Source organism: Octopus sinensis, linkage group LG14 (genome assembly GCF_006345805.1).
Source record: "Octopus sinensis linkage group LG14, ASM634580v1, whole genome shotgun sequence".
NCBI classification, from domain to species: domain Eukaryota; kingdom Metazoa; phylum Mollusca; class Cephalopoda; order Octopoda; family Octopodidae; genus Octopus; species Octopus sinensis.
Genome location: NC_043010.1, coordinates 17,853,535 through 17,867,697, shown reverse-complemented (window position 1 = coordinate 17,867,697; position 14,163 = coordinate 17,853,535). Strand labels below are relative to the sequence as shown.

The following is a 14,163-nucleotide window of genomic DNA, read 5'->3' as shown; positions in this document are numbered from 1 at the left end:
TTTAAATATGAAAGGAGTTTCTGAATTGTCTTGTATAATGTTGTATATAACCGTTGTACTCCATTAATCTCTCATGTCTTTTAACTCTCTCTCTCTTTCTCTCTCTTTCATGCTCAATGTTTCCATTTACTAAATTAAAACTGTGAACGAAAATCTTTGACAAACCATCTAGAATTCTCTGTAGACACTCAATGTACAAGTTAATAGCAGTCAAATTGTCCCTCATGTTCAAAAGAAGGACACATTGTAGTAGTAGACTGTCTATAGACTATATCTGAAAGAAAAGATCGGAGAGAGAGGGCTGGAGTGTCTTGATCAAGAAACACCAGAAATCTCACAAATATGTATCCAATATAAAAATAACAGATTTCAAGACCAAATTCAAAAAATGGATTTTTTCAGTATTTCATGTACAAGAAAGGATGCTGTTACCATATTTTCTGTTGAAATACAGTCACCTTGTTTCAATTAATATTGAAAATAACAAAGAATTTATTTAACTGATTTTGTCACTGTTAAGTAATTGATTGGAATATAAATTAACAGGAAGGTTTCCATTTGAATCCCTTTAACCCTTTCATTACTAACCCGGCTGAAACCGGCTCTGGCTCTGAGAACAAATGTCTTGTTTACATAAGTTTTGAATTAAAATCTTCCACCAAACCTCAGTCACAATTTATGTTCCTAACACTAGCCGAATGATAACTAAGTTATTTTACTAAATTTTTTGTTATATTTAAAGTAATTGAAAGAAACACAGAGCATCTCAACAGAAATATGGTAACAAAAGGGTTAAAACAGGAAGTTTGTATCATAGAATTATGAGCAAGTTCTGGTGGTTTACTTTCAAAATCATTAAAGAAAAACAAGATTCGTATTAAAAATATATATTCTCATTTATTAATCTTTTAAATAACCAAATAAAATAATATTTGTGAACGCACAGAAATCCAAAGATTATAAAGAAAATATCACAAAAGAAGCAACAAGGTTTGGTTGACTAAAGGTTGACGTGTGGATTTCTGTTTGATTAACAATTCCAAAATTAGAACACACCCAATCCTCAATGAGCAAAATCGATTTTGAATTTGGATTAATTTGTAAATTTAAACCAAAATATATGGGTTTTATTTTGTTCTTAAATTAACGAAGCAAGACAAATATATTATCGTTGTAACAGACCAATAAATTACATTTTATTTATGTTGAGAAATGGTTGAAAAGTTTCATTACAGCTATTTACCAGTAGACATAGATCAAATTTTAAGGGATTTACACTGGTACAATTAAGTAGGGGTCAGTTTCATGACAGCTATCTCTGTAGTTCAGAATCCTTTCCCAATTAATTTAATTAATTCCTTGTTTCCTTCCATATCACACAGTTTATTCATTTACAATCTCTTGGCATTCCTCTGAAATATAGAATTCAAAAGCAAAGTCCTTTGTTATGTATGTGTTTGCGCGGGGGGGGGGGATGCATATGTAAGCATGCATGATCAACTGATTAACCCTAATACATAATATATATATATATATATACATACATACATATATGTGTATATGTATATATGTATATGAATAATATATACTGGCGCTTGTGCCCCGTGCTAATAGGGTGCTAAGAGCACCATCCGAGCGTGATCGTTGCCAGAACAGCCAACTGGCTTTCGTGCCGGTGGCATGTAGGAGGCACCATTCGAGCGTGATTGTTACCAGCATCGCCTTACTGGCAACTGTGCCGTTGGCATGTGTAAAAAGATTTAAGCGAGGTCATTGCCAGTACCACCTGACTGGCCCCCGTGCCAGTGGAATGTAAAAGCACCCACTACACTCGCAGAGTGGTTGGCATAAGGAAGGGCATCCAGCTGTAGAAACTCTGCCAGATCAAGACTGGAGCCTGGTGCAGCCATCTGGTTCGCCAGCCATATATGTATATATATAAAATTATAATTAAGGATACCGAACAGGCACCACCATGCCAGAAATAGCAGTCATATATGATATGAATGAAACAAAATAGCATCCCATTAAGAAGGTAATTTCACACGACCAGACATGTTTCCATGGAAGACTGGAAATAAATGGCACAGTATGGAGAATGCTTACAGCCAGCAGAATAAGAAAAAGTGAGAGAGAGAGTGGAAGGAGGCTGTATGCAGAATGGAGAAGTAGCAGAAAGAGCATCTACATGGTTATTGAGCAAGAGAAATGATTTAAGCTGAAAACCAGGAGATGATGTGATTTGGCAGTGATTTGGCCACCACTTGCAACTTACCAATTTGCAAGTGTTACAGTTCTGGGTCAAGACATTCAATGGTTCTAGGACAGCAATTCCTCCTGGTCAAAGCTACATTCACCAAAGGTGACTGAAGTCAGAACAGCTTTTAAATATGATCAAGTTCTTGTTAAACATTGATAAAATGGTAAAAGCTTCTTCTGTTAATAACAACAACATGTGGAAACAACAGAGTAAATTAAATAGTAATTTAGTGAACCCCCTCCCTTGATCCCATCTTGGAAGTATATTTAAAGATAACAGATACATGAGACTCAACAATCAGATCTAAGATCCACAGTTTGTGGGTGGGTGGTGGAACCAATTTTGTGAAAAATAGAAGATAAATCTTAAAAGGATATCAGAGAATATTTTAAGGAAATAACAAAAATTTGGGTGTTTGTTCACTATTCTCTTGAACACATGTTATCACAGACCTCTACAGTTGTCATGGTGACAGTGACATCTAACTTGCACTCTTCGAAAATGGAATTTGATTAAAATACTGTAACAAGCCCTAAATTTTGGATTCTTAAACTACTCTCAATTTTTATGATTACAACAGGGTAAAACAATGTTTGAGAATGATCTCACATGCTACAACCATAATAATCAAAGCCATCGTTAAGTCATTTGCAGGAATTACTTCATTAGCAACAATTTGTAATCATTAAAAAATTTGAAACAATCTTCTCACCAATTTTAAGTTACATGACTTTCTGTTTTATATATAAAACAATATAAATAAATAATGTAAATGTGTAGGTGTGTGTGTGTGTGTGTGTGTGTGTGGTGTGTGTGTGTGAGAGTAAAGTTACAAATTTAATTACCTTAATTAACAATTATCCATCACCATGCCATGCAGCTAAAATTCCAGAAGTTTTAATTTTAAAAATGTTCAACTTAATTCTTTAAAAGTTTTTAATTATTTCGATGTTTTAAAATACGAGTTTAGAATATACATACAATCTTTTGCAACAGAGTCAATCTTGGAACGGTAAGACAGAATGTCTAATATAACATCTGGAGATAAATTTAGGCTAAAGAAAGTTGCTATGAGGTCAAAAAATTCTTCAGAATTTTTAACATCAAATTTTGGTTCCACCGAAATAAAATAGGTTGGCCACTGTAAATGTGTTCCTTGGGCATTAAGAGGTCGAATGGTATACATTGCATCTCTTTTGATGGTATTGTTCCTCGACGGGTAAGAACAATTCTTTGGTGTACCTAAAGAAGTATACTTGAATTCCGTAAAATTATTTTTTAAAGGGGACTTGGCCTGTTCTTTGCAATTTTGGTGAACCTTTCTTTTGAAATGAAAGGTTTCTGATTCAGATAATTGAGAAGGAACTATTGGTATTTGGAAGACATCTGTGCTGCTTGAAAGGAATGTCTGTGAGGAAGATAAATTTTCTGGTAATTTTCTGGAGTCTGTTCTCTGAAGCAAGCTGCTTCGAGAAATATTTGTAGACACATTCTGTTGAAGTGATACCTCAGGATATTCTACATTTTCACACCCATCTGAAAGAAAAATACTTTTACTTTATAAATCTCTATTATTTTAAAATTATTGGTTAATGTTTGTATTAACTTACTCTGGTTTCATTAAGTATTACTAATGAATAACAAAATTACATGAATTTAAGTGTTAGGTAAAGGTTGGGGGCAGAAAAGGCACCTGGTAGTAAAAACATCTGCTTCAACAGATTCTGTTTGAGTCATGCAATCATGGAAAAGTGGAGAGTAAGATCAAAGCCTGCTTCAAATTAGTCCAAAGTTTTCTACATTAATAAACGAAAAATAAAAATAAAAATAAAATGATTTTATTAAATTAAAAATCGAAAAGAAAATTTAATCACTGATATGGTTAATGTGACCCCTCCAAAATGTGGAGCTTTAGGAGGCCACAGATGCATAGCTAGAAGTTCACATGCTCCCATCTTTTGTCAGCAACCAAACTGGACACGAAAATATTTCAGATTGGTCATGTGACCAATAATGCAGGGATCAGTCATATATTTTTGCAGGGCCTACTTTTAGGGGTTCTCTTTTCATTTGCCCATGGCCACCCACAACGATATTATATCATGTGTTTTATATCATGGCCTTTGACACAAGAGGCCATGGAAAGATCCATGCTTGGAACATCACTGAGAGAGAACATTGAAATGAAATATTTTAAGAATGGAACAGAGTGAATGATGTAATTTCAGAGTACCAAAAGCACAAGTACCACTGGGCCAAACATATTGCAAGGTTCACAGACAACAGTTGGAATGGTGCAATTGCCAAGTTATATCCAAGTGATCAGAAAAGGCCACTTGGAAGGCGTCCATGATAATGGGGAGATGATTTAGTCAGGCAATTTGAAAAAAAAGATGATATCAATACAGAATTGGAAGTGCATTGTGACTAGAGGTGTATAACAGCATCTGATAGTCTGGTTGATATTGTGGTATTTGTATATTATATCTTACATAATATATCCCTGTATGTCCCTTCATTTCCAACCCTGGCAATGTTTACATAAGCAAATATCAAACAAACTGCAACAGAAAAGATTATCTCAAAGCCATCACTGTTCAATGATCAGGGCAGTTCGTGGTCAGAGCAGTTCCTGGTCAGAGCCGTGGTCAGAACAGTTCCTGGTCAGAGCAGTTCGTGGTCAGAACAGTTCGTGGTCAGAACAGTTTGTGGTCAGAGCAGTTCCTGGTCAGAGCAGTTCATGGTCAAAGCAGTTCCCGGTCAGAGCAGAAGCTGAACCACTACAGTTGTTTCAGGTTGCCACAAAAACAAGTCTATCATTTCCCAAACTTTTTAAATTGTTTTACGTACCTGATCTCGGTTCATTAATTCCAAACAGATCTTCAGATGTGGTTTCATTAATTTCAAAAATATGTCCAGATGTAACAAGAATTTTAAAGAATTCTTCTGAAATATATTGTATTATATCATCGGTTCCAGCATTTCTTAATGCTTTTGGAAGGACTATTTCATCTAAAGGGTAGTGAAATATAAAACAGCATTTAAAATAAGATACAGAGATGATGATGATGGTGGTGAGAGTGATAGTGATGGGGAAGGTGATGATAGAACAAATAGTCACCATTTCAGAAAGAAATTACAAAATAAACGAGCCTGGTAGACTTTCTTTAGACAAGGAAGAAGGATAGGGGGATGGGTAAGAAAAATGAGTGAGAGAAAGGGTGAGAGAGGGAGAGAGAGTATAAAAAGATTTTACTTACAAAGGTCTTGGATTTCAGCATAAAATCTTGAAACACAGAGAATGAAGTTGAGCCCTTGGAATGATTTCTGTTTGGGTTGAAGACATTGCTTTATCGTGAGGATAAGTTTCATTTTAGAAATTGAAAAGCAGTGAGGACAATCCTCTTGGATCTGTGGTAAAGTTGGGGAAGAAAATTAAAATATTTTCGAAATCATTCAAAGTCTTGGGAACTTTGAAGAAACAGTTTTTACTTCAAATGTAATAAATTAACGAACTGAAGACCAGAATCATTATCTATGGTATGTACTTGTAAAAATAAGACAACAAAATATGGTGTTCTGCCTATTATTGAGAATCAAATAAGAAATTATAATGGCAAGTCTGAGTTTGTTTCACACTTTTATGAGGAATTAATAATGGATCTATAACCCTCTTTCTCTCCTTGGAGTTATTTTGATTCTTATCACCTTTCATTCACTCATATTTATCATTGAGCATCATCATTCTTGTTCATCCTGCCCCTGTTTCTAACCATTCCTCACTCTCCACCCCATCATACTCTTGCAAAGTTTAACCCCCACTAAGCCTTTTCCATTCTGCTGTTCCCCCACATTCTCTTCTAGTCACCTTCCTGTATCTTACGGTTGGTTCCGACACCTCATCCCCATCATCTTTATCTCTTTTTCCAGCCCCACCCCATTTATTCCCACCAACCCTAATTTAATACGAGGCAGCCATGAATCTCCTCAGCAACATCACACTTGTTTACTGTATCACTATCAAACAATAATTGCTCTCAACACCTGGCAAAAATCACCTCCCAGCTCTCTAGTGGCCTCTTTGGCTTTGCAAGTTACATGAAGACCTCCACTATGCTGCTGCCATGGAGAAGCCCACATATGTTGGGCCTCACAGAGGCAATGATGAAAGACCGAGACCTCTGGAGATATGCTGTGACTGAGAAGACCTGGCAAATAAAGTGAGATCACAGCTATAACCAGCCAACTCAAAAAGTACCCTGGGATTGTAGGGTGACATGATGTGCTTGAGGAGACTTATTGAGTCAAGTACATCAACATCAAAATCAAATCAAATCACAATCAAATGGAAATTGTAGTTGTGGTCCCCATACTGGTGGCATGTAAAAAGCACCATCCGAAAGTGACCGATACCAGCACCACCTTGACTGGCTCCCATGCCAGTGGCACGTAAAAAGTACCATCTGATCATGGTCGATGCCAGCCCCCGCTGGCCCCTGTGCCGGTGACATGTAAAAAGCACCCACTACACTCTGAGAGTTCTTGGTGTTAGGAAGGGCATCCAGCTGTAGAAACATTGCCAGATCAGACTGGTGCCTGGTGCAGCTCTCTGGCTTTCCAGACCCCTATTGAACCGTCCAACCCATGCCAACTTGGAAAACAGATGTTAAACGATGATGATGATGATGGCATTCTGTAAAGTGATGGGCATTAGGAAAAGCATCCAGCTGCAAAATCTATGTCGAGACATGGGAGCAAGGCATGAAATGGTTTCTGTATTTTACACAAACTGTTAACATGTGAATGAAATAGGAATCAGTTAAAGAAATAAGAGAAATCTTGAAAAGTAAGGAATCTTAGAACTGGGAATGGGTTTAGAAAGTGTGGTGTTGCAATTATGAGGTGGTATCAAAAAGTTACCAGACTAGTTCTGTAATGTGCCAACAGATGGCAGCACATGGTCACTGCCCAGTGAGAACTAGCAGTGACCTTTATGAAGGTGTGTGCCGATGACATCAGTGTGTTTGCTTGATAAGTTGTGAAATTTGTGTTTTTGTGATCATGTGTGGATGCTGTAGTCTGCAATTTTTGTCATGGACAGGAAGTTGGAACAAAGAGTCAACATGAAATTTTGCATTGAACTCAGGAAGTCTGCTACAGACACATTGAGCATGCCTTGGCAAGCTTATATTGATGAGGCAATGGGTTGTATGCAATGTTTCAAGTGGCACAGGTGCTTAAAAAGCAGAAGAACATCCCTGGAAGATGGTGAGCAATCTGGAAGACCTGCCACGAGTGTCACTCCTAGAAATGTGGAGAAAATTCATCAGCTTTGTGCATGAGGATCGTCAGAGGACAATCAATGATGTTTTGCAATGTTTGAGGGAGGACATCAGAGAAAATGACCAGATCTTGGAGTGGGAAGAATTAGATTCTTCACAACAACAATGCATCCTGTCACCACGCTTGTCTCACTCATGAGTTTCTTGTGAAAAATAGTATGGGATCGCTTCTGCACCTGGCCTGTTTGCAAGATTTAGCACCTGCAGACTTCTATCTCTACTCCAAGATGAAAAAATGAAGTTCAAAGGTCGCTGTTTTTAACAACATTGTTGAGACCAAGAGTAAATTACAGACAGACCTTGACTCACAGAAAACGACTTCCAGGCCAGATTCCAAAAGTGACAGGAATGCTGAGACAAGGTGACTATTTCAAAGTAGATTATATCAAAACTTAGGTAAATAAGTTAATTTTTTAATAAAAATAACTAATCTGGGAAGTTTTTGATACCACCTTGTGGTTCTAGAATAAGAAAATTTCAATGAAAATCACAGAATGTAATTAATAATAATAATAATAATCTCTAAAAGAAATGGAGAAACTTTCAAAATACAAAAATCTGGGAATAGAGGTAACTTGAATGTGGAGCCTAAAAACAGAAACAATTCCTATCATAGTTGGTGCATTAGGCATGATTAAAAAAACATTCAGACAAATACATAACAAAAACACCAGTATATATAACACACAGAAAATAGCACTTCTAGGCACATACATGCTACGTAAAACATTTCCAATACAGTGAAAATAAGAGAACCACAACAAACCACAGCACATACCCAAGGCACACAGAGCTGTGCTTGGTAGTGCAGTGAAAGCACATTATAAAAATAAGACCACTGAATAATAATAATAATAATAATGATAATGATAATAAATACAGTAGACAATTTTAGATATATTTTAATAGAATCTCAAGAACTGATATTTAAACCCCAAATCATCATCATTTTACATCTGCTTTCAACGTTGGTTGGGCATAGCATCACAGTCAGAATGAGACCTTACTAGGAGTTACATCCCTCCTAGGTGTGCTGGGAAGGAAGAGGGGTTATGTCATGTACGTTTTATTTTAGAAGGTTTTTTCTGGCCAGAAGCCCTCCCTAACACCAACCACTTTACAAAGTGGACTGGGTGAATCTATTATGGTACTAGCACAAGAGAGGTTGCTTGCTGTCTCCTCTCAACCCTATCTCTACTCATTAATGCTACTCGTTATCTCAAATTACAAAGCAAAAATTTATCACTCAGTTTACTTACCTGGACATTTATACTCCACAGAAGTCGAGCCAGTTTAATTGTTGGCATTAAATGAAGATTCAACTTAAAAGAAATGGCATTCTGGAATAAACATTTAAAATGATCAGAATTTGTCAAAGCAGGGAGTTCTTTGTTTTTTAGGGGTTTTTTGAACAACAAATTCAAAATTTAAAGAGATTTTACATTCATTTAGTTCACTTCAATTTTGGGATCTTTTCGGTTTGAATGGCAATTTTTAACATAATTTCTAGGTAACTAAAAAATTTTAAACTTCGTATACTGGTAGAATGTGTTTATAAAACATCTTTTTCTCTTGGCTTTATTGAGAAAATTCTATAGTTTGTAAGATATTTGTTGTTTTTTTTTCTTCAATTTCTGCAATTTCAACCAATCACTGACATCCATTGAGGTAAAAAAACATTCTGTGCTGTATGAATATGCTCCTCGTTTAAGAAACAGATTGGGTTTATTTACATTTGTGAAGAAAAAAAGATACCCTAACCCTAAAACAGATTGAAATGCAATAAATCGATACTAGGGTCATAATTATGGGTGACAATTTCAAATGACACTGCTAGAAAAAACTGCCGTTCAAACCGAAAAGATCCCAATTTTGTCAAGATTTTTTATAAGAAAAATAAAAAAAGGAAAGAATAAAACATGACAACTTACGGTATTTTGTAAAAGACTCTCTTGAATCTGATGGTCAGTCAAAGAATAAACCATTTCCTGCAACAACTGCCAGAAAATAGCAAAACCATTTAGTTCACATCAGTCTTGATACAATTTTTAACTCTTTCAAATTCATTGTCTTCAAGTGATACTCTCTCTAGGCTTCAATTTATTTTCAAAATAATCCCATTTTTGAAGTAATTTACAAAATTGACTTTCTCACCCTTAAATTGGAATCAAATTTAACAAAAGATTCTAACATGTAGTTTTGTTACATTATTGAAATAAACCCTTTAAACCACAGTCTTATATCCAGGGCTGGACCTAGATTTGCTGGCACCCCAGGCAAGATAAACTTTGCTGTGAACAAGCTGACAGTCAAGGAAATTTCCTTGTCTTTGTGACACTCTCTTTGGTGCCTCCTAGCATATGTCACTCCAGGCACCCGCCCAAATTACCGGCACCTTGAGCTGGCCCTACTTATATCAAAGGGCCAAGAGCAGCCTTAGGCAGGTTGATATGAAAAGACTGAAATAATACACACACAGCTTCCTTTTCATCTTTTTCTTTTATTTCTTCTTCCCAATCTCAATAAAGGGTTTTTTTCTTTCTTTCCCACAAAATCTAACAAAGGTTGCTGTTGATGTTCTACTGAAATATATTTTTCCTTTGGATGAACCTTGCAGACAAACACCACCAACAAGATTCCTTGAATTCAGAATTCTCATAATTGGTTTCAGTTTATAGAATTTAAGTTTCTTCATATTAATGTCATTCTGGAGCATTCCCTTCTTCAAAGCAAAACATCTAACTTACCTGTTCTGATCTACCTGACAGGTACCACTCATATTTTGTGGTTAGTGGAATCAGATCAGTACTGATTAAGTATATCTACAATCGAAGACATTCCAGCTTTGACCATCCTGTCTTTATTTCACCCACAGAGTTTATAAGAGTTTATCCCATGTTTTCTAGGATTTTTTTAAGGTAGTAGAGAGTGACTTGAGACATTTAGCTTCTATTTCTAGCAATTAGTTTGACCGTATAGAGGCTGCCATGTTGACTCGTGGGTTGTGGTAGGGTAGAAATCATCATTATCGTCATCGTCGTCATCATCATCATCCAATTGTTATAATAATTGCTCCAATGCATAAACCATTGTACACATACAAACATAGCTGTGTGGTTAAGAAGCTTGCATCCCAACCCCATGGTTTCAGGTTCAGTCCCACTGCACAGCACTTTGGGCAAGTATCTTCAACTATAGCCCCAGGCTGGCCAAAGTCTTTTGAGTTAATTTGATAGATGGAAACTAAAAGAAGACACTTGTGTGTGTGTGTGTGCGTGTGATTTGTGTCTCCTCATTTTGACATGATGCAACAGTTGTAAACGAGTTCCACCTCATACAAGTGGTGTCCATCATTGCTTGGAAACAGGGAAGGGTTGGTGATAGGAAGAGCATCCAGCTGTAGATAATCTGTCTCAATGAATTCTATCTGACCCATGCAAGCACAGAAAAATGAACATTATAATGGTGATGACGATAATGATGATAATGGTGGTTGTGGTGGTCGTTGTGATTGCAGTCATCCTGATCATGGCTTAAGTGTTTTTGACCACAGGCTATCTCACTCTCGGTTCTGACTAGGGTCAAACACGAGTAACAATATACTTTTTTTATATTTTAATAACAGAGAAGGAATTAAATAAATTTACTAATCCAGAAATAAAAGTGATGGCACTGGATTAATTATGTTTGACATGGAATTTGACAGTATGGGTGCATACAAATTTTTTCAGTAATTGTTAAATAATTAGTAAATAACTTACCTTCGTTAACTGCAAAATGGTGTTTATTATCTTTTCTCTTTGATGCATTTCTGGAATTTGTTTAATATAAGTTGATAATGTCTGTTAAAAGATAAATGGATATATATATATATATATAGGCGTAGGAGTGGCTGTGTGGTAAGTAGCTTGCTTACGAACCACATGGTTCAAGGTTCAGTCCCACTGCGTGGCACCTTGGGCAAGTGTCTTCTACTATAGCCTCAGGCTGACCAAAGCCTTGGGAGTGGATTTGATAGATGGAAACATGTTTATTTCCATGTTCCTTTCCGTCGAAGAGCATAGGCTCAAAATGTAAAAGATTTTTCTCATTTCCCGAGCATTAAACTAATACACCTGTTTGTTATTTATATACCTGTCTTTGTTTTTTGTTTTTTTGTAAATTCTCAATATATATATATATATATATATATATATATATATCATCACCATCATTTAACATCTGCTTTCCATGTTAGCATGGGTTGGATAATTTGACTGACGGCTGGTGAACCAGATGGCTGCACCAGGCTCCAGTCTTGATCTGGCAGAGTTTCTATAGCTGGATGCCCTTCCTAGCGCTAACCACTCTGAGAGTGTAGTGGGTACTTTTATGTGCCACTGGCACGGGGGCCAGACAGGCGATACTGGCAACGACTTCGCTTGAATCTTTTTACACACATCAATGGCATAGGTGCCAGTAAGGCGATGCTGGTAACGATCACGCTCAAATGGTGCCTCCTACATGCTCCGGCACGGAATCCAGTTAGCCGCTCTTGCAACGATCACGCTCAGATGGTGCTCAAGTTTAGTGGTTAAGGTCACAAGGTCCTTGAGCAAGACACTTTAGTCCACTCAGTTGGCAAAAATGATCTGCACCTGTAATTCAAAGGAGGCCAGCCTCGTCACATTCTGTGTCACACTGAATCTGAGAACTACGTCAAGGGTACATGTGTCTGTGGAATACTCAGCCACACACACATTAATTTCCTGAGCAAGCTGTTCCATTGATCAGATCAGCTGGAACCTTTGTCATTGTAACAGATGGAGTGCCAGTTATTATTTATAGACAAACCTGTTACCAATTCCAATATGCTTGAGGTATGTTGGAACCAGTAAGAAAGCTATTCACTGTATTTTGTGATGGTGGAGAAAATTTCTTGCTGTAGACAAATAGATTTTTAAATACAGTGAGTCAGCTTGCAGCATTCCCTAATCTGACTGGTGGTTGTATGCATTTCAGCATTTCAGAGTGGTTATCTCCTCTTCAGCACCAGAAATACAGATGCTGCAAACTGACAAGAGAGACAGGTCCCTCTTATTTACTCCCATCATCATACAATGACTGGTATATATATATTATATATATATATATATATATATATATATATATATATATATATATATATATATATATATGTATGTGTGTGTGTGTGTGTATATATATATATACATATATATATATGTATGTGTGTGTGCGTGTGTTAGAGTGTTGCATGTCATATGATGAGTAACTTTGGAAGTATATATTTACCATTATGGATAATATCAGGATTTATGACAAATAAACAATGATTGTAATTTAACTTTCATTAATTTCACTAATTTACACAAAATGATGAAATGAATGCTAATTTTCAAAAGAATAACTATTAGCTTAAAATGAAATTGAATTTTTTTTCATTTACCAAACTCCACCCATAATTGATATCATTCACACTGTCTCCTCTTCTGTGTCTCTGATTGAGTGCATGTGCATGCGTGTATCCATGCATGCGTGATTGCGCATGTACACATGCATGTGTGTGTGTGTATGTGTGCTGTTTACTCACTGCCTGTCACCAAGCACTTATCCTGCACTTCTTATGTGAATTCTCTTTTGTATTTCTTGTACTCCCCCCTGCCCCACTACCCCCACTTCCTCTTCTCTATTCAATGTAAAGCATGACTTGAATAATGAACCATCCAGCCAGGAGTTGGGATGAGAACTATTTCAGTGACAGACAATAAAATGCCTTGTGGTATTTATGGCCATTTATATTTAAAGATAAAATTCCGCAAAGATTCACATAGCTTTTTATCCCCCTGTTGTGGTGGTGGTGGTAGGGGGGTCACTAAAATAAATAGCAGTGAAGTACTGAGTTGAGCTTTTATTGCCTGCTCCCTCCCTGTCCCACTCAAAAATGCTGGCCTTCTACCTAAGTCAGAAACCATTATCGTCCTCATTTTATTATTACTATTATTGCGAAGGTCATAAACGAGCCAGCAGACAGAATCGTTAGCATGTCAGGCAAAATGCTTAGCAGAATTTTGTTTGCCTTTACATTCTGAGTCAAATTCCACTAAGGTTGACGTTGCTTTTCATCCTCTTGGGGTGGGGATCAATAAAATAGGTACCAATTAACTTGGGGTTGATGTAATCAACTTGGCCCCTCCCCCAAAATTGCTGGCCTTGTGCCAAAATTGGAAACCATTATTATCAAGGCGGTCAACTGGCAAAATTGTTAGCATGCCGGACAAATTCCTTAATGGTTTTTCTTCCAGCTCCGAACATTCTGAGCTCAAATTACGATGAGGTTGACTGTGTCTTTCATCTTTTCAATAAACTAATTACCAGTTGAGCACTGGGGTTAATGTAATCGACTCAGCCCTATTATTATTATATATTATTATATATACACACACATTATTATATATATACATTATTATATACAGTAGGCGCAGGAGTGGCTGTGTGGTAAGTAGCTTGTCTACCAACCACATGGTTCAGGGTTCAGTCCCACTGCGTGGCACCTTGGGCAAG

At 36.7% G+C, this 14,163-nt stretch overlaps 1 protein-coding gene across 3 annotated transcripts in view; it reads right to left on the bottom strand.

The window, feature by feature from the left end:
• Positions 1 to 1,905: 1,905 nt before the first annotated feature.
• The window catches only part of LOC115219036, a 72,075-nt gene continuing 59,817 nt past the window's right edge, over positions 1,906 to 14,163 (bottom strand). For 2 of the 3 annotated variants that reach the window (XM_029789082.2, XM_036508701.1), the window contains 6 exons: positions 11,364 to 11,444; positions 9,534 to 9,599; positions 8,862 to 8,942; positions 5,521 to 5,671; positions 5,111 to 5,272; positions 1,907 to 3,796 (listed from right to left, as the gene is read on the bottom strand). In XM_029789082.2, coding sequence (XP_029644942.1) covers positions 3,201 to 3,796; positions 5,111 to 5,272; positions 5,521 to 5,671; positions 8,862 to 8,942; positions 9,534 to 9,599; positions 11,364 to 11,444 — 1,137 coding nt within the window. In that variant the 3' untranslated portion in view covers positions 1,907 to 3,200. Of the gene's footprint in view, positions 3,797 to 5,110; positions 5,273 to 5,520; positions 5,672 to 8,861; positions 8,943 to 9,533; positions 9,600 to 11,363; positions 11,445 to 14,163 lie in introns of all 3 variants that reach the window. The other variant, XM_036508702.1, reaches the window with a different exon arrangement.